This window comes from Astatotilapia calliptera, chromosome 12, assembly GCF_964374335.1.
Source record: "Astatotilapia calliptera chromosome 12, fAstCal68.1, whole genome shotgun sequence".
Lineage (NCBI taxonomy): Eukaryota > Metazoa > Chordata > Actinopteri > Cichliformes > Cichlidae > Astatotilapia > Astatotilapia calliptera.
This window is the reverse complement of record NC_137433.1, coordinates 16,687,841-16,708,693: the sequence shown is the minus strand read 5'-3', so window position 1 is coordinate 16,708,693 and position 20,853 is coordinate 16,687,841. Positions and strand designations below refer to the sequence as shown.

The 20,853-nt window shown below is 39.5% G+C and overlaps 1 protein-coding gene and 1 long non-coding RNA gene across 3 annotated transcripts; one reads left to right on the top strand and one right to left on the bottom strand.

Moving 5' to 3' along the window:
• The first annotated feature begins 1,146 nt into the window (after positions 1 to 1,146).
• Positions 1,147 to 4,161, top strand: LOC145419425 (uncharacterized). The gene is made up of 4 exons (XR_013900810.1): positions 1,147 to 1,233; positions 2,110 to 2,181; positions 2,757 to 2,858; positions 3,032 to 4,161. It is a non-coding gene; the product is annotated as an uncharacterized LOC145419425 (long non-coding RNA).
• A 12,434-nt stretch (positions 4,162 to 16,595) lies between these two features.
• Positions 16,596 to 20,455, bottom strand: stc1 (stanniocalcin 1). Of its 2 annotated transcripts, none has more exons than XM_026188676.2 (4): positions 20,072 to 20,391; positions 18,175 to 18,314; positions 17,851 to 18,062; positions 16,596 to 17,338 (listed from the first exon to the last, which is right to left on the bottom strand). In XM_026188676.2, exons 1-4 carry the CDS (start codon positions 20,250 to 20,252, stop codon positions 17,038 to 17,040), a joined length of 834 nt encoding a protein of 277 aa, XP_026044461.1. In that variant the 5' UTR covers positions 20,253 to 20,391; the 3' UTR covers positions 16,596 to 17,037. The 2 variants fall into 2 exon arrangements, with proteins under 2 accessions (XP_026044461.1, XP_026044460.1); XM_026188675.2 differs by having other exon boundaries at positions 16,656 to 17,338; positions 18,175 to 18,317; positions 20,072 to 20,455.
• Between the last annotated feature and the right edge of the window lie 398 nt (positions 20,456 to 20,853).

The window sequence follows — 20,853 nt, the reverse complement described above, 5'->3', positions numbered from 1 at the left end:
CTGCTGCAGTTTTCTCCAGAGGCTTGAAGCAATGCTCTCCCTGGGTTTCTGTGACTGCTCGTGTTTAAAATCAAAGCCTTTCTCATTGCTTCCACCACATGTCCTCTAACTGTAATATAAGAAGGTAGCTCAGTACAGTTTACCACAAATACCCCTAATTCATCATACAGCAAAATAGGAGGTTGATAGCAGCTGAAAGAAGAGATGGGGTCTCCTTACACTGAGTGAAACTGAAACCAGCCTTGCATTGATGTTTCCATTCAGGAATGAAGGAGTCTTTCAGGCAGAGTCTATGTAAACTCATACAGTAGTTACAAGATATAAGATCATTTTCGTACACTGAGGATCACTCAGAAAATTGCTGACATTGAAAAAGGCTATCAGAGGCACCAGGGTGCGCTAGTTGCTTGAAATGACTACACACAGCCTGACTGCCACCACCACAGTTTCTCTGTGCTTGAAAAGTCCAACAACCAGAGCAACATTACTGACGATAATACGTGGTTAATTTTCTGGGACATGCAAATAACATTTACGTTTGCAGCAACTCTGAGTGCAAAAAATTGTCTCACTGTTCTGATTATACGCAACTGGAGATGTGAGTACTTGCTGTACTTTCACAAAGAGGGGATTTGGATAATATACTTGTAGTAGTCAGCTTTGGAAACTTTATTATAATTGCCGATCATATCCGGTATCTATTTTTGGGATTAACAGAATTTAGATGAATTTCGATTAAAGATAAAATTTGAGCAAACTTTTCTAGGCTATGCATTGAGTGTTCGGACATGCAGTCGTCTTCTTGAGGAGTGGTACTCAAACTCAAACTGGTACCAGGAAAGAAAAATGTGGATTTAAACTGAACTGGGTGAATGTGATCTATACACTGTAAAAACTGTGATTGGGGTTAATTAGAATCTAATAGGAGAGTAATAGTAATTATTACTCAGTAAAAACGTGTATGAGTAGTTTTAATCAAATCTAAGCAAAATTCAACAATTTTGAGATGTTCAGTTATTTAAATTTACACAGTTTTGTTTGGGGTAAATTCAGCAATGGTTTGTTGAGTAGATTTAAAAAAAATGTTTGAGTACTAAAAAAATTTAAGAAATCTAATAGATTTAACTGATGAAAGCATTTTCATTTTAATCATTGTACACTTCCGCCCATAATCCTTTGTGCCACGTGCAGGACACACGCGCTTCATGAGTGGACGTCTCCATTTTGTCAGAGGTAAGACTTCTTAATTTGTTCAAATATAAGACACGGTTTAAACAATAACGTATATCGGTTTTGAGTAAAGGTTTTAAACAGTATGATACGTCGAAATTTTATTAATAATCATCACTGTAATGATAGTATCGTATTTTTACACAAATGGCAGTTAGTGGACTGCTAGCACAAGGTCACTTTCCAAGCCTTCACGACTGTGTTACTGAACAGCTTTAACTAACCACATGTTTTACCGTATTAAAAAATATCAACGGTATATTCCGATGAGTTTTAACGTCTTTCATCCACGTTTAAAAGTTCATGAAAAGGTTTTGCGGTCAGTTGTGAGTGATTTTGTCAGCCACAGTCAGTTTTTCGAACTCCAGTTTCCAATAATGGCGGCCGCTACTAAGTTTTAAAATTACTCTTAGTAATCTTTCTGGGTCACAAAATAAACTTTTAACATATTTTCAGGCGCGAAAGTAGCTGTGTAAACATCAAATATCTGCTCGGTTTATCAAGATATCGCATGTTTGCAAAAGTGCTTCGACGTTTTCGGAGCATCTGCTACCCACCAGCTCGATAGCAAGCCGGGAGCTCGAGTGTCACTGAAGCCGCTGAGAACGGCACAACTCCCCGCACATCATTTTCAGATCACCGCGGGGTTTCGCTACTCAGTTTAAACGTAATGTATAAGTCACTTAGACAACCTAAAAATGTTATTGTTTGGTTTTTTTCAGTGTTTTATTTGTTCGTGAGTAAATCGGTTTGGCTGAGATTAAAGTTATTAGATTAGATTAGATAAAATAAAACTTTATTAATCCCCCAGGTGGGTTCCTCCTTGGTTTTTACACAGCTGACTAAACGTCAAAAATGATAATGTTGCTTTCCTTTCAGGTAATGGAAGATCCCTCAACTTAAATTCACCTGATCAGCATGGGATTGAAGTTGCAGGCTATCATAGCCAAGGTATTTTCCACAGACATTTCAGCTTGGAATTTTATTTAAAGAATTTTTTTGTCAAATTTCATTTGCATGGTGCACAGCTCCACTAATTTGTTTGCATGTTTTTGTCAGTGCAAGAGGACGCCAGGACGTCACTGATATAATTAACAACACAATTATGGGTTTCATGTTTTGTATTTTAAATACATGTCTATTCTTAGTAAAAAAAACAAACAAAAAACAAACAAAAAAACACAAGTACAGGTATTGCTGGGTTTTTGTTTTGTCCCAAGAAGGAAAAAGCCTTTCTGACGAACATAAACTAAATTAGATAAAAAAACTAAATGACTAAATTAATGTAATTTACTAAAACGACACATTTAAAGATTGAACCTGTCAAGCATGTTGACAATACCTTTGTGTTGACTGTCAGCACCCAGGCATGTGCATTAACATCAGCTAATTATCGCACATAATGCTCCATGTGATGATAATTTGATATTTAACAGTTTTTTTTAATACTGCCAATTCTCACAGTTTTGTCTTAATAAATGGTCACTTATCTGATGGTAATTTTTGGAATTCTTGCTCATTTTCAGTCACCAAGCAATCCTAGCAATAACATAACCAGAAATCTGGTTATTCAGTGCTTGATGGTGTACCTTGGGGAGTCCATTGATCAACTGATCAAAGAGTACAGTGTAAGTGTTGAAGTAGAAACATTATTCTGTTTTTGTTATTCATATGTGTTTGTCAAGTTTCAAATAATTTGAGGCATTATCATGTTTTATTTGTCATTCAGCTACAGGATGTGTCCAGGAAATATTTCATGTGTGCAACTACAGTCAGAAAACCCATGTGTTTGTTGTTTCAGGATGCTGATGAGGATGGTGTGTCACAAGATCTTTTCTGAACAGAGGATGAAAATCTACAAAATCAAGGCTGTTGGATCTGAGGAGGATGACATTGGCATTGTGCTGGAGGGTGTGAGAGTTATGCCTGCTCTGGGCAATTTTCCAAGAGCATGCGCAATGCTGGTTGGATTGACATATGCAGTCGATCTTGCCTATCCCAAAGAGCTAAAATACACCTTGGAAGTATTCCAGAAACTTTTCCTTGAACTGGATTGTGCTAAGCTCTCACCAAAAGTGAACAACCTCAAGAACAAGTTATTGGCTTAAACGAGGACTCTGAAAGAATGAAAGGGAAGTAAGCTCACTGAAAACCTTTGGTTTGTCTTTGTTAGATGCAGCTATCTTTTCAGTTTTTAAGTTAATTTCATCTTATTCATATCTTACCCAAATGACCTGCAATGTGTCAGGCTGTATTTGTGCTCTTCATTTTAATTTTGTTTTTTATTACCTACAAGTTTCTTAGGAATATTCTGTTTGAAAGGCAGCAAATTGGAGGAATCACTAGTGAAGCTTTTCTTTGTTTATAGTGTATGTTACTATAAAACATTGGTTTAAAACAACTTTAAAATTTAACAGAAGTGCAGTCCTGTAGCTGTAGAAATGTTACTTCCTCTTACATGTGTCTTAGATTTTCTCAGGTTAAACATCCAAATTGGGATAAAAGGTTGATTTACATTATTGATATTCCATGTACATGAGTGAAAAACCTTTGTTCTACAGTTATATTGAGTGATTCAATTTAACAAAAGATTGACAAACTAAAGTTTTTGTTTGTCAATCATAAATAAGTAACAGAGATAAAGGAAACGGTAAAGGATATTCAAATTTCAGGTTCATGTTGATATTACAGTCTAAAGATTAATTTCTTTTTTACAAAACTGGTTTACATTCATGCAGTTTATGTTGCTGTTGCTCTGTACACAAAGCTGTGTGATAAACTGTTTATGACACTAAAACAAATTTACAGCAGAGGAATGTATTTAGGAGATCAGGAGATTGTTGATGAGAATTCAGTGTATACGAGCAGAAAAATGTTATATTATAAATTACTGTGTTTTATTTTCCACAATAAAACAAATTACTGTTTTGATGTTTTCTTTGTGAAATTGATTCATTTTACTCAGAAAATAAGTAAAATTCATTTCATTTTCTCTTATTATTCAGTCATTATTTTTAAGGTTTATTTGGAAAATTATTGAATCCAATTTGAGTTTTACTGAAAAAACAAGAAGATTTCATTTCTTTGTAATGGATATTTTAGGAAGTTTTTACTAAACCTTTGCCAGATAGTTAGTAAATTCAAAGTAATTTTTCTCAGAGACTTATTTCATATCAATTATTTTTTTTGGTAAAGTTGGGCAATTTCAACCTTCAGTTTGAGATTTTGACCCTAAATCCAACACATATTTACAGTTTAATTCTATTAATATCTACTTTTGTTTTCTATTTGAATTTAATTAACATTTTCTCTACATTTTACATAAATCTTTTGAAATTAAAATCTACTTAATTATTTCAAGTGTCACTTTGTTGCCATAACTTTTTTAAGTAACCTCTAGTCACAGTTTTTACAGTGTAGGGGGGAAATAAACAGCAGTTTACTGATGCCACTCAAGATCTTTATTCCACCAAAGTTCATCTTGGGTAGTTTATTAACTGTTAACTAATTTCTGTAGAAATTGTGGTGGAATTGTTGCTACAGCCAGACATTGTCTCTTGTATGTTTTTACTGTCTCTCCTACTGAAAAAGTTACCGCCAGATGCACAGAATCAACTTTTTGAGGCTGGACCTGAATGTTGCTTGCTATTAAAGGTTGAATGTTTGGGAAAAAAAACAAAAAACAAAATATTGAAAATATGGTATATACGATATCCATTAAGTAATTGGGAACTACTACAGAGAAAAAGAAAGAGTTTAAATAATTCTGTTCAATTCCTAAAATTATTCCAGGGCTTTTATTTTGAAAAAAAAAGAGAGACTGTGGTCAACAGAAAGATTTCCTGTATGAAACTGAGCAATCTTATTTAGAAAATCTGAGACACCTGTTGCCTCCTGTCGGTCACCGTAAACTGGGATTTTAAATGTGGAGAGGAGGGGTGGGGGGGTGCTGTGATTTCAAGGTTACCACGAAGAAACATCCACTATTTGCCAGTTACTGCATTTCATATGTTGAACAGCTGAAATAAGCCGAAACTCGTAGATGTATTCAAGTCACTGGTTAAAGACCAATGGATAGATGGATAGATGGAATGAACTACAAAAGATAAGATAAGATAACTCTTTATTGTCCTTGCACATTCATACCTAGTACAACAGTACAACGAAATTGGAAACTGTCCCACGTCTGCACTGCGCACAACTAAACACAACTAAACACAACTAAACACAACAAAACACAACACAGTAACTTAAAGTGGATTTTTTTAAGTGCAAGAAAGGTATGAACAAAGGAATGACTTAATAAATAAAAGAATGAGTGTATGTTTATTGTACATTATTATTATTATTGTTATTGTTATTGTTATTATTGCGACTGGCAACCTGTCCAGGGTGTTCCCCGTCTCTCGCCCTGTGACAGCTGGGATAGGCTCCAGCACCCCCCGCGACCCTGAAACGGATAAGCCAAAGTGAATGGATGGCTGGATGGATGTTATTATTGCCCCCCCCCCCCCCCAAAAAAAAGGTCCACAAAGGTAGCCAATCGGGTCAGCTGATTGCATTGATTAGGGCTATTGCCCTGTAAAAGCTGCCCTTGAGTCTGTTTGTCCGCAACCTCAGCAGCCTGAATCTCCTGCCAGACGGCAGCAGCTTCAACACCCGGTGTCCTGGGTGTGTGCAGTCTTGTAGGATGCTGCGTGCCCTCTTAAGACAGCGAGTGCTGTACAGGTCCTTCAGGGAGGGAAGAGGATGTTTTTTGGGCCACATTAATGACCCTCTGAAGTGCCTTTTTGTGTGCCATGGTGCAGCTGGAGAACCATACACAAATGCAGTCAGCACACTTTCAATGGAGCAACGGTAGAAGAGCAAAAGAAATCTTTTGCTATCAAAGTTATTCAGTACTATGCTAATACGTAATTTGATTTATTTATGGGGTTTTTATTGGATTTTATAACACCTGTTGTCCTCGGGGCCAAAAACGTCCCCAAAGTACAAAGTGTTGCAAAGGGCCATATTTTCACACCATACTGCTTTCACACATCTTTGATCTTGGATCACTGATGTGTGGGGTCAAGCAATGGTCATAACAACAACAACAGGCAGCACAACGAGGAGGCAGGTGCTCTACATTCAATTTAATTCAATTTTATTTATACAGCGCCAAATCACAACAACAGTTGCATCAAGGTGCTTTATATTGTAGACTCTACAATAATACATACACCTACAATAATATGCTCACAAGCCTCCATTGCACTGGAGCTAATTTCTTTTTACCATGTTGTGGAAAGGAATGACCAGTAGAACAATGCATATATTGTCCTCTAGTATAATGAGGAGGAATAATCAATGTTCAGGAAGATCCAGGGTTAGAAGATAAAGAGAATATTGCCAATATTTAGATCACATGGTAACCTTTCTCTGAAAAAGCACATCACCCACCTGCAGAAGTGGAAGAAGGCTATGAAGTGAAGGAAAGTGATGAAGAATCTGAACTATGTTCAAGTAGGTTCTCAGGCATCCAGGACATGGTAGTCTGAGGAGATTGGAAAGAAAGTGACTGGGCTTTTTGAAGTTTCTTGAATTTTCAGAATGTGAAACTGAAATAGAAGATGTGTCAGAGGACTACACATCTTCCATTTCAATTATGATGAAGATCAAGCAAGAAAGAGGAATCAGCTGAGACAGAGGAATATTTGCAGTAATGTGAGGAAACATTGATCTGGTCTTCTATCCTTCCCAGTGACAGACGATGCATGACTTTCTTGTGCGTCACAGAGAAAGACAATCTACCATGGTCTAAGCACATATGCCAGGTCCCATGCTCTTTAAGTGGCTTTTCTACTGGAGTACTGAAAGCATTATACACAATGTATTATGTTTGTATTATGCTTTTTAATTTTCACATGCCCATGGATGCATCAGAGACCAAGTTGGGGTTCAGTAACTTGCCCAAGGACATCTTGGTAACAACTCCAGACTAGAGCACACAGAGATTGAACCAACATCCAGTTAGTAGATGACCTGCTCTACAGCCAACGCAATGAAAAACAAGGAGGGACAACAAGTGAGGAAGAAAAATGGATCAAATGCAGCTGTAGGTATATGTGGGTATGTTGATTCTTATTGCCGTGCATCCAGTAAAGTCGCCACGGCCAGTTTATGACATCCTGAGTCTGGTAGGGAAGTTTTCATGCTACCATGACTGACACAAGATTAATCATAGAATCGCAAAAAGGATATCATTTCATGATAAAGACACAATAGATGATCATCATTCATGACGCAATTATTGAGGTGTATGGGACAATGGGTGTTTTTCCTGCTGTTGATGTAAGATCCAGGTACTGATGTGACTGTGTATGAGCACCACGTCCCCTTCAGAGGACTCTGTCCATTCCAACAGAACATCCCAAGTAAACCGGGGAACTATGAGATAAAAACATGGGCAGTATGAGATGCCAGGTCGAGCTGTGCATGGACATGCTAGTGTACGATGGCAAACCGTCTGGCCTGCAGTCAGGACACGCTAACATTCCAGCAGGTTTCCAAAAGAAAACAATCACCTGTAACAACTTGTTTACTTCATGTGCCCTTGGCCTGCAACTGCAACTGTGTCAAATATGGACACCCCTTTGTTCTCATGAAAGTTTGCCTTCACTAAGACCCATGCCCTAGTGTACCTACCATGCCAAAATATAGAAAAATGTCATGTAATGAGTTGGAATAAAGATGAATAAAACCTTGAAAAACAGAGAAACAAGGTCCGGTGCCCCTAAATTGTAAAATGAAGGGTAAATTTGTGGTAATGTGTTAGTCTGAAGTAAAACTAAGGTCTAACACTGAATTGATTGACAATTTATATTTTATACTTTAAAAAACACTCAAATGAAGTGAGGACATTTTTGTCCCCTGAGGACCACAGGTTTATGGAAATCGGGGGGACATTATGAGGGTTAAGCCCGTGACACCCCCTACTGAAGGTGCTTCTTTTAGGGATATACAGAACACTGTGGGTGTAAATCAGAAGCCCAACATGGAGGAGGACACCAAGACCAAAATATACTACTGTAGTTATACCTTCAGTGGCTCCTTTTAACCCTCTTCTTCAACCAGATATCAATATTATAGAGAACTTGGAAGACCTTCAAACCAGGAAGAAGGCAATATATGTGTGTGTGTGTGTGTGCGTGCGTGCGTGCGTGCGTGCGTGCGTGTGTGTGTGTGTGTGTGTGTGTGTGTCCACCCATCCATGGCCATAGGTGAGTCTGAAAATGTAGATCGACCAGTAAATCGAGAGCTTCACTCTCACACTCATCTCTCTCTACATCACATCAGCGTCACCATCACTGGAGACATAGCTCAAATCCATCTGTCAATCTCCTGTTCCACTCACCCCTCATTCATGACAAAGATCCTGAGATACACTTTCCTCACCCGCATCAGCTTGGCAGTTGTCAGTTGCTTGCACCTCTGTCTGTTAAGCAGCAGTTAGTGATGGCATTCTGCGTGTTTTACTGGAACAAGTCAATGTGTCTCTGAACGCGCTTATGGCTCCTCTTACAATATGGCTTATAAAATCCAAAGTATTTTTAGTTCAGTTTTGTTAAAAATATGTTCAAAAGAAGGATTTAAAAGGAAAATCCTTGATCGAATTATACTCCATGAGGCAGTTATTGCATTCCTGTCACTCAAATGCCTACAGATGAAAAGATGTACACCTCTTTAAGGAATGCATCATTTGAAAGGAGACACATTTTTCTGCAACTTGGTCGTAGGCGATAACAGCCATAGACTGAAAACTGAGAATTTCCTCTTCAGTTAACTGAGCAACTGTAGCACCGCACAGTTTATACCAGATGTAACAGCAATCCAACAAACCTGCTAATGAGTAATTAAAACTTTGAGAATTAGTGTGGAGGATCTTGTCAGTTATTACAACAATATCCATGCACCATTGAAAACAATTCACATAAAAAGTAATTTTTGAAAACTAAGAAAACTCAGGTTTCAGTTACTTTTACTGTTATTAATAATAAGTTATTCACTTTCCAACATTTGAATCAGCTTCCATCTCTTCTGATAGATTTGATCAGATAAATGGGAATCCAAATGCTTCACGAACTAACTTCCTCTCTACATTATCCCCGTAAAGCCTGAACCTTGAAATAGCTGCCAGAAAATTTCCCTAAACTGGAGTGTTCATTGAATCGTCTGACAAATTTTAGAAAAACAAAGGAAGGTGCATTTGTTTTTAATTTGTTTCATATTTGCTACATACAGCATTTTTTGTGCAATTTATTGCTCACTGCAAACTGTTAGGGGTTAAAAAAATCCCACTGACAATACAGAAGTCTCAAAAACTCAAATACGATACACTTGGTGTTATACGGTTAACACTGACTTAAATTCACCGTCACATTCCCAGTAGGCTGGTAGTGATAAAGACTGTGTTTTTATCATCATTTTAAATCCATTATAGGTAGAAAAACAGTCAATCCTTTGAATTAACCACAGCAAAGCTGGAGTCAGCTCCTGAATGGAGAAAGAAATCTGTGAGACCTGCTTATGTCCACTAGATGTCTCTGCCACTCTGTATTCATTTCAGACATGCTTTTGTCCACACTCTGCGATCAATAAACGAGAGTACATGACTCTTGCTGTCAATCTCTTGAATCCACATGTCATGTTCAGTTCACATTTCATATGCAAAACTGCAGTAAACGTATTGTGTCTACAACACCAAGATCATCTCAGAATGAAGTAGTAGCAGCAGTGTGTTAATGTTAATCTCATCTTGTTAGCTATCCTGTTAGTCTCCAGCATCAAGAAAAGTCATACAATATCTAATGGTGGCTTCAGCCATACCAGTTAAATCTGCCTGCATTTTCCAGTGTTCGTCATTCAGCTGGAGAGCTGTTAAAATAGCCAGGCCCTTCAAGAGAAAGCAAGATTAAAGAGTGTTCAAGAGCATTTCAGCTGCACTCATGGATATGATGCTCAGTTGGCCCCGTCACTTTGATTGGCTGAGGCAAAGATGGGTGCACAAATCTACCCATCTACCTGCGTTTTCTGTGCAACTGAGTAAATGTTTAGTTTTTTGCAATCAGCACAGTCACAACTATAAGCTGCACTCGATTCTAAGACAAATCCTTTGAGAGAGACGCTTTGGCACAAATGGAAAACGCTCCGTTTCATCTCTTTCCCCTGCCACTCCAGCTCTTTCTTGAGTAAAAAAATTTGATCTCATTTTCTTTCCCGTCCTTGGGTATTTCCCCACAGAAATGAAGGGATAGTGATTGCTGGGTAAGATTGGAGTGGATCTAATCTTCCACTGCTCTCAGTCATACTCCATTTCACTGCACATGTAATTTGTCACACTGCTGATGAATATGCCACAAGTTTCATGGGAAAGAGAAGAACATAATGAATATAAAACACACTGGGAGAGAGGAGAAGTAATTGCCGTACCGCACAAACCACAGTGCATTGTTCATTTGTCCCATCAAATTGCTGACACTTTGCATGCACTGTGGATACATTGCTTTGCTCCCTCAAAATTCAATCAAGAGGTTAAAACAATGACAAACAATGGTGGGTCTGTTGCATGCCTGCAGGCTGGTATCAGAGGCTCTGTGGTCTTTTATGCCTTCAGGGTCATTCTCCCCATGCAGCGCTGTAGGGAATGCATGCATTTATGGCTTATATTCATGCGATGCTGTGATATTTGATGTTCTTTACGGACGTGCATGTACTGTAAAGCTGAAAGGATTTTGCAATGTAGCGCTGTTTCACAACTGCTTTTCAAAAGGAGCCACATTGAGGTAAAATAAACACAAGCAGATGGTATGAATTGCATCTGCATAATGATATTCTAATTTCGTCATTATTCATTATTATTCTGGTTGGGATTGTCAGGATGGTGATACACTCGGCAGCAGTCCAAGCAACAGGCAACGAAGTGAATAGGCAGGGTCAAAAATCTGTTCAAATGTTTCCTGGCAACAAGATGATCCTGTGTGTTGAAAGCAGTAATTCCATCCAAATTGCCTTCAAAAGTTGCCCACTATATATAACTGCAGCTGTGTAGACAGACTGTGAGACGCAGACCATATGGAAGAATTCATTTATGTTGTGTTCCTGTCCATCATGCTTGCATTAGAGCCACTGATTGAGTTGAGATTGGATGTCTCTTTCAAGCAGATAATAGAATCTGTGTGCAGAGCTGCTGCATCACCTATCCACGAGACTGGAGAGCGGTTGATGAGAAAGCCCTTCAGGACTCTTCTCTAAATAGGCATGAAATTATATCTCCCTCTGACTGAGATTAGCGTCCGTGGAGCCTCTTACGTTCTGCCCCCTCTTTTCCTCAGGCTCTTAAACCAAACAGTGCAGTTTCAGCTTGTTTGTGCTGAAGTTTAAGAAAGTTCATTTTCATCAGGAGGTGCTCGCTCCGTCCTTCAGCTTCCTTCACGGGTCCTGCGGGATTTGTCACACATACTTAGGGTGTTTGGTAAAGCAATTACTTTGCAAGTCAGCCGGATTCTCTTGTGATCCTTTTACAGTCATAAAGACTGCGCAGGCAAAGACAGATCATAGATGTGAAGTCACTGAAAAGTAATATCACAGGCTACCACAGTGATTAATACGAAAGTCTGATATCACCAAATGGGACATGATGCTTCATTATATTCTCTGGCACTAGTAATCACGACCACTGCGTGTTCCAGGTTACTTGTGTTTAAAAGATCATCTTTAATAGTGTAACCTTTATAGATGAGGCCTGGTTAGGCAGTGGCAGAAAGCCATATTAGATTACCTCTTCATCTCTTATACAAACACAAATAAAGCAAAGCTGGTGTGCCCAACAGGCGGCCTGTGTTCATTTATTTAGACTCACTCTTGTGACAATGCACCTTTCTCAATGGTGGCATATCATAGTGATGTTCAAGAGGAGGTTTAAAGATAAAGTTAACTAGGCCTCCCACATGCCAAGCTTTACAGTTTTATTACATAATGTTCATTCATATAACCGATGTTTGAGAAAGTCATCTCTATGACAGCAAATGGAAAACATTTTACATCTAGACGGTGAATGTAGTGGTGAGCATTTAGCAGCTAAAGTGCTACAGTTGGACTGAAAAGCAGAGTTAAAAGGAAAAGGTATGGTAGTCAGAAAATAAGGTTCAATTTTTGCCGTTCCTGCCGCCTTGCTGCTCACCTATAATCTGTCTTGACTCTAACCTGCTGCCACTGCTGCAGTTCATTTCGCAGTTCACTGCATTTCACCCCCTCATCCACTTGCGCCGTAGGATCCACAATCTGACATAATCCTGCAAAGCCCCTTATTTTTGCACTGGTGTGAAGATCAAAATCTATACATGCCATTGCTTTATGTGCATTTATAACACAGTGCTAATCGTAGTTTCGTGATAAAGGTTGTAGCTGCACACTCTGACTGCACTGCACCATCGCAAAGCTGGAGTGTGCAGTGAACTTAATATCATTTTAAGTGTCTTTCCAGTGTGCGGTGCAATGGGCAACACTGTTTACGGTCTAATAAAAAGCATTGTAATGAGAAGGATCAGCAAAAGTGTTGCAGAAAAGAACACCCAGTACAACACTGACACTTTGGATTGGATAATTGGGAGGTCGTCGTAGTTTAAAATCTTTTATAGTCTGAACATAAATGCATCTCAAAGCTTATGTAATGAGAAAATTCTCTCCTCAGTTTCCATCATTAAACTGCACATGTTGCAGTTTGCCGGTAGATAAAATGAAGGCGTCAAGTCAAGAGACATTTGTGAATATTTTTAGGCAAGCTGGTTGGAAAAAAAATGCGAGCCTAAGGGACTTTAAATCAGCATATTATAAAAGATCGGAACGAGTGAAAGAAGAGCAAAGCAACATATTGCATACCATATGCCAGATATGATAAATATTTTATTTCTGATCAGCAAAAGACAGACAACTGATGCATTTGTATCTTTCATGACTTTTCAGTACAGAGGAAAAACCCAAACATATACACAGTATGGGCATATATGTATATGGGTATATTTTAAAGTGCAAGTGATTCACAAGGGTCAATCATGCGTTACATAGCATCTGTATCAGGAACTTCAGTAATTCCCTAAATTAGCAATAACTTTTTGAATCTGATATTAAAATAAGTGTCGTATTCATATATATATATATATATATATATATATATATATGAATACAAAATAAACTTTACTAGTCACTGAAGCATTTCGATTTCGTTTAAGCACAACAACATTTATTTATGCATTTCAAGTCTTGAGAGGAAAGAGTACCACGAAGTGCCAGAGGTCAGGGAGATTTTTGTCTCTAGCACTGACAGAAACAGTTTCACAAAACTCACCATGGGTCAATTGAACAATATTCCAGTACCACCTTAAGCGCCCTATACCTGAATTCAAATCTGAAACAGAAAGAAAATAAAAGCTTTTCTTCTCTTTTTTGTTGTTGTTGTTTGTTTTTCCCCCAAATAACCTTCACCGGTCATCTATCTCGGTCATGTCCTTGTCGAACGAGACATTCAGTATACAGGTACATTCTCTAAAAGTACCAATACATTTTACTTGGTGAGGAAACAGTCAATTTGCCCGTGCCAAATATATTTGACATGGAGAATGTTCATAGGAGATAAATATGAAGACATGGATAGACATTAATGTGTGTTTAAATGCAAATATGGACCGATGCTGAGCTCACTGCACGTTGACAGATCAGAGCGGCCAGAGTAGAGGGGCATCCAGACAGCATCGATCAGGCTAGTAACAGTTTAGCAGCAGCTGTTGGGTTTTGGATTTACCCATGGACAACAAAGATATAGACATATGTATCAATAGCACATGAAGAAGCCCTGACCCTTCAGGATGCAAAATATTCCTACTTATCTCCATTCGCTGCGTAAATAAAATATGTCTCAGTTGCACATGTACTGAATGTTTCAATGCCCTTTATAGTGGTTAAGATGCAAAGTGCATATTTAACAGAAAATATAAGCTAGGATATACTACAGTGTGACTATAGCTCTTAACTTCCTAAGAGATTCCTTCAGAACAGCTGTCCATTTGCACCACACGACACAAAAGAAACGATTCACAGAACAAAACAAATGCGAGTGTAAAATAAAATCTGAAAGAAGTAAAACACAGAACCATAAAGCATTATAGAGGAGCATCGCCTTCACACTGTGAGTGCAGTATGAGAGCACACATGCTGCTGCTTGATTCACACAGCATCAGCTGGCACTGAATGAAATAAAGGTCAATTTCTGTGTTGCTGTGAATCCTTTGTGTGTGACTATTGCATAGTTTGGAATTTTAACATAGCTATTAAATTGACACTGAAAAATAAAACATCTCTTTTTCTGGTCTGAGCGTCACTCAGTTCACTAGTAATCCTCTGCATTTTTTTTTAAACAGGACTGGGTCCAGCTCATTTTCTATTGACTGAAGTCAAACGTAAGGCAATTACTTCTCACGACTTGGGAGTAAAAGAATTTCAAGACGACCGAATTGCGAGGTTTAAGATTAAAAATGGGATAGTTGCTAAATAAACCTGTATAGTAGTGAACTCAACCCATTCTTAGTTCAAACTTCAAACCTCCATACTGCATTTTCAATGTGCACAAATATTTACTCACTTACTCAACATACTTTTATTCTCTAAACTAAGCCATGGATTATCCTATTGAAGTTCCACCATCTATCTATAAAAGCAAACACCAGCATCAAGACCCTTCTTAGTGACTGTGGCTCTATGATCGTGCACTGGTTTGGGATGATTGTCTTGGTCTCTCAAAGCTGTGAAATTTGTTTTTGAAAGATAATCACTTAACGGATGCACGACTGCTTGGCTACAGCCTAAAGCATGAGCGTCCAAAGTAACCCAAAATCATTACGCTATTACATAAACGCTGCCTATGTTTATATTTCGCCTTGCTACCCATCGAATCATTAACTCTAGCTAAATACAAGGCCAGTCTTAGCAAAAATAGATCAAAAGTTTTGCTGTGAGAGATGTGGCTCAACCTAAATCAAAGGTTATGTCTCGGATTATGTGTCATATATTTGTTAAATTTATGCCTCACCTTCATTCTGCGCAAAGAAAAGCACTGCAAGCAAGTGTAGAACCATCGAGAAGCTTCCCTAACAGGCCCCCCGGTGCTGATGTTTGTTTTACCTGGTTTAGATTCAATAACGTGCACGACTCCCCAGCACCACACGTGAGCATCTAGCAGCTGCACCGACAACCAGAAACTGTGTCAAAAAACTAAGCTAATGTTTTGCTGTGGTCCCGTGTAACCTCCGCGAAGTAGATCACCTGACCTGAATGACCAACCTTGTTCCCCTATGGCCAGCACAGAGTCATGACATGGGTCCCATTCAGTCACCAGAGTGTCAGCTCACTTTTTTTTGGCATAGAGCTCATGTTCAAATAGGAGCCATGACTGAACTGCTCTTTAAATCTGTAAATTAGTTAAAACTACAATAATGCATTAAAATAAAAATAAAAACATTAAATAATATAGTAGGAAAATAAATATCATTCCAACAAGGCTTTTGTTTTTCTCTTTAAATAGTCATTCTCCATCTTGACCTGGAAGCCAGTGTGCATGTCACATGATTCACCTCAGAGAGTGATGCTCATCAGTCCGAGAAGACACTCTGCTCTCAGTCTCAGCGGTGAACGTGCTAATCAGCTACTGCGCGCACACACGACTGCTTCGCACTCAGTTAAGAACATGGACACAGATCTCACTAAGCATGGTCCCATACTAGATATACTATAGAGCTCAACAGTCTTATGCATTGCAAGTGTCTGGATACAAGATATGCTAAAAGGACTTCTTCTGATAGACTTGGCCATGACCTGAACAATCCTTACATGCAGGATAATGATTTAAAACACATGACCATGGCTACATCTGCCATCAGAAATAATTAAAAAAAAAATCTATAAGTGCTATAGCTATACGCAATTTTGGTATTTCATGAATAGCATTCAGGGCAGTTAGAAGTTTTTTGGTCAGTTTAAGGTAACCTCTCAAAGGTTAGCATGAAACCTCTACAGACCTCACTCCATTATGAGCGCTCTCTTTTAGAGGGCTAGCTATGGCTGTCTCTGGTAACTTAGTATACAGTACATTTAAGTGTTATGATAGTGTCAAAAACAGTTATGAAACTCATTGCCACATCTCATGCTCACAATTCGACTAATCTCAATGCAGAAATATTAGATAAGTCTACTAGTAATTACCCATTCCTACAAATAAACCAATAATAACCAAACTACTGATTTCCTATTCATGAACAAATATCAGGATTATGAAATTTTATTTTTTTTCTTTTTACTTTTAAAGTACTGGCTTGTGCTCTAGATTCATGAAACACTTTTTTTCTCTTTTTTTCTCTCCTTTTTTTTCCTTTTTAGCTTGTCGTCAAAAGACTTACGAATTAATCTCTGTTAAAGGACGATAAGAGGAGCGAACAGGAACACGTCGCACAATTGCAGCAGCCTCCTGTTCAACACTAACTGTGAGCGCGCACATTTGAAAACAGTCTATGGAAGATGGGGTTCTTTCGAGTCTAAAGTGTAGGATATATAATATAACAACAATCAAACTGATATCGACTCTATGGACTCTACGGGTGGTCCGGCATTCCCTAGAGGTGGGATTTCTGTAACTTCCAGTCTAGCAGAGGAAAAGATTGGTATCACCTCTAGGGAATAGAGGAGCTTTTGTGGTGTTTTGAGGGTGAGTGGAAGTGGAAGTTAGGAGCTGTCGCTGGCGGAGCGCTTTTTGCCAAAATGACTGGCAGAGTCTCTGTTTCGCAGATTAGGCTGGATCTTGTACACATGGGGACCCATGGACAGCCGCCAGCTCCCACGGCTCTCTGCTCCAGTTGGGATGACGGCAGCTGCAGCCACAGCGGTGGATGGGCAGGGCTTGTTCTGCAGCAGCTGAATAAGCATGGTCATCTCTGGGCCGAGCCGCGACACCATGCTGGTCCTAACGCGATCCACCGTGTCCTCATCACAGTCCATCAGGCTCTGTAACAGCTTACCATAAAACCTTGGACCACAAAGGCATCACAGAATGAATTTTTACATTTTTTTCAGGGGCTTAAAAGGGAAAAAGGACAAAATGTGCAGCACAGCAAGAAAGCATGTCGTCGTAATCTGTAATGGTTCAAAATTAGCATTTCTATGCACGCATTCTAGATGGCCTGATGTCATCTCTATGGGCGTAACCATCCCGGCTCCAGTCGCTGGCCTACTAAGCTTCGTGCTCCACCCTTCTATCCTTTTGTATCCACTCCCAAACTGCAATTCTATATGTATTAGAACAACAATAGGAATGAAACCATCCAAAGTTGACATTCCTGTTTGATTTTCTTTTGTTGCATGAAAGAATGCAAAACGCTGATGCTAATCAAAACATGCAAATCAAGACAAGTGTAGTCATTGCTTATGCTGCTCATAAACAAGCTGCACTCTCTTATTTGCCTGAAATTCACAGAGGTTTTTTCCTCAACTTGGTTTTGGGAAAACTTGTAAAGCACATACAGCAGAGGACGATCTCACCTGTTGGGAAAGTGACTTGGCAGCTGTGCCACTTCACCAATAGCATCTGGATTTGATCGGGCAACCGTGCAGATATCCAGCTTGCTGTAACACTCCTCTTGGACTTCAGATATCATTCTTTGAAAGGCGGAGCAGCGGCGGATGGTGAGGAATGCCTTCGAGGTGATGCCATTGGCAATGCACTTAAGGCTCTCCTTCACAAACGCTTTACCCTGTAAGAAAAAACAAAACAGCAGTGCTTTACACACTCTTGTCCTGACACATACGCCCATATAATCCTCCACAGCTCATGTGCACATAGCAACAGAGAATGAAAGCATATACCTGAGTGTCAAATTTAGCAGCACTGTATAGGAAGGACTTGCAGATGTCATGCATGCCATCTGTGTCGCAAGTTGAGTTTTCCAGGCAGGCGAAGGCTCCGCACCCAACTTGGAGGGCACTGCTGAGACAGCGTGCCACATCTGCTGTGGGCACAGAGAATGAACCATCAGCAGGGGAGTCAACAGTGGGTTCACTGGGAAACATTGCACACTCACTAAGCTCATTACTGAAGGGTTGCCAGGGTTTCAGCTAAAAGAGAAAATGCAGCGAACAAAAGAGAATTTTCATACTTTGGTGCTTCACAAAACACAGACAGTCACTCGGGGCAAACAGTGACTTGACTGAAGATTGGACACCTTACAACTCAAAGAGTCTCAGACATTATTTGGCACCACTTCACTTTTCTTTTGGCAGGAACTTATATTCCAGTGTTTGGTTCTTTTCAGCAGCGCTTGGATGAACAGCGCCAGAAATACCAAAGAGTTTCCTGAAAATTGTTGGCATGCCTGTAGACACACATAAACATACAGTTGCACCCCTCAAACACACACACACACACACACACACACACACACACACACACACACACACACACACACACACACACACACACACACACACACTCTGTCACCAATCTTTGTCTTCAATTATTTTACACAAAATAGCTGTCAAGTTGATCTTGAGGACTCTGCCTCCAGAGCCGATCCCGTGTACACCTACATAATGAATTAAATGTTCACAAAATGCTGCCATGCTCACGTCATGATTAACCCACTAGCAACCCCCATCTCTATGACAGAGCTGTGACACAGCCATGCTGCAGCAGCATTCGATCCACGTGCCAGAAATTTAGAAAAAATTATGTTAGCCGCACATGCACACAGCTGGCTTAAATCTTGACACTTCTAGACAGAGGTCTAAAACAATCCGTTTCTTTATCCTTGATCTCAGAGTCCGCTAAGATGGCAAAAAGCCTGGCTGAAGACCTTTGTAATAACCATTAAGACATGTCACAGAGGAGCCCAGAGCCTTCTTGGGCTTTGAATCTGGGCCCTTTTGTTGACCTGCACAGTCAGATTAAGTCTATCTGCCACCAGGGACTAGAGATTGCTCTGGAAACACAGAGAGTGAGCTGCAAATCTTATGATGATGATGAAGCAATTCCTGCAGATGGGGAAGAGCATCCCTGTTACCCACTGCCTTTTATCACTGAGCTGTGCCTTTGTAGTCAAAGAATATTAATATTTTTTAACACTCACCATTTGAATGAAGCCAAACAGATTTATGCTGTACAGCGGCGGATCTTTTTTTTCTTAGTGGTTATTAGAAAGATTTGGGCTTTTTCCCTTTACACATAAGGAAACGGGAAAAAAAGAGGTTGCATTTATTAATCCCAACGACATAACCCAGTGACAAGCAGTTTTGCTTTTTTCTGCTTCGTGCAACGGTGCACAATGCTGTGATCTACTTCTTCTAACTTCAAGGCTCCAGAATGCTCCGCGATATCCAGAAAACGCCGTGTTTAAAGCCTCTCAATCCGCTTTAGTGCTAAATAGTGGAACCGATGCAGCAGAAGGAGGAAGCCAAGAGAAAGACACTAACAGCATGACACAGCCTGCACTCTCAGGTGTCAGCACCAAGCTCCATGCTCATCTGTTGCCGGCAGGACACCGGCAAAAACCACAGCGTTAATCCCGCAGCCTTCTCCGCGAATCAACGCGCTCGTTAAGACAGAAACGGCTGCATAGGCCAACACATTTATGAGAAGGAAAGATCTCTATATAGATTAGGCTGAGCATTTGAAAAAATAAATAAATAAATAGATAGAAGTAAATAAAAAATAAGAAAGCAAGCAGTGCACTCTGAGATGTGCAGATGGAAGCAGCGTGTTACTTACTAGGGCTATTGGCAGAAAAGCGTGCTCTCCTGGGCGAATAGGACTCGTTTTGATCCACTTCATAGGCTGATGCATTCAGCACCAGCAGGAGAAAAAGTCCGGTTCTCAAAGGCATCGTCCTGTCAACACAGATAACACAACTAAACGCAAAGAGACGCCTCCTGCTTTGTGTGTAATTCATAAGAAGAGCGCCCCGAAAAAAAAAAAGAAAAAAAAAAACCTTCTGCAGCGCAAAAACAGAACAAATGAAGGCTACTGCGAGTAGGCTGTCAGCTGTGGCTCTACACTGGACTCCTCGCTATCCTTTTGACTTACATGACAGATTGCACGTCAAGTCTGCACGGGTTTATATGGGAGCGCTGAATATTACGAGCTCTGCGGTTGGACCAATCAGATCGTATTCAAGACCTTGGGCTTAGTCCGTCCACTATTAATTGATGAAATGATTTAACAGCCGCCAGTTTTGTACATCATACAGCTCCATATTCAGGTTAGGAAATTTATTTGAGTACCGTAAGTGTTTTTGGTCATGTTTTTCAAATGAGATTCAGTTTTGGGGCTAATTAAGATTATCTATCACATGCTACAGGCATGTGGTCTTTTTCCGTCACCATTTTCATCAGTTTTCAGCTCTATGATCCGCTAATAGTCCCTAATTGCAGAAGATCAATGTATTCCTCATATGTAAGACACAGTTGATCTGCCATTAGATCAGCCATGTCTCGTATATGTGGAATAAATTGATTAAAGTGATTTGTATCCAATGGTAACTGAAAATGTCT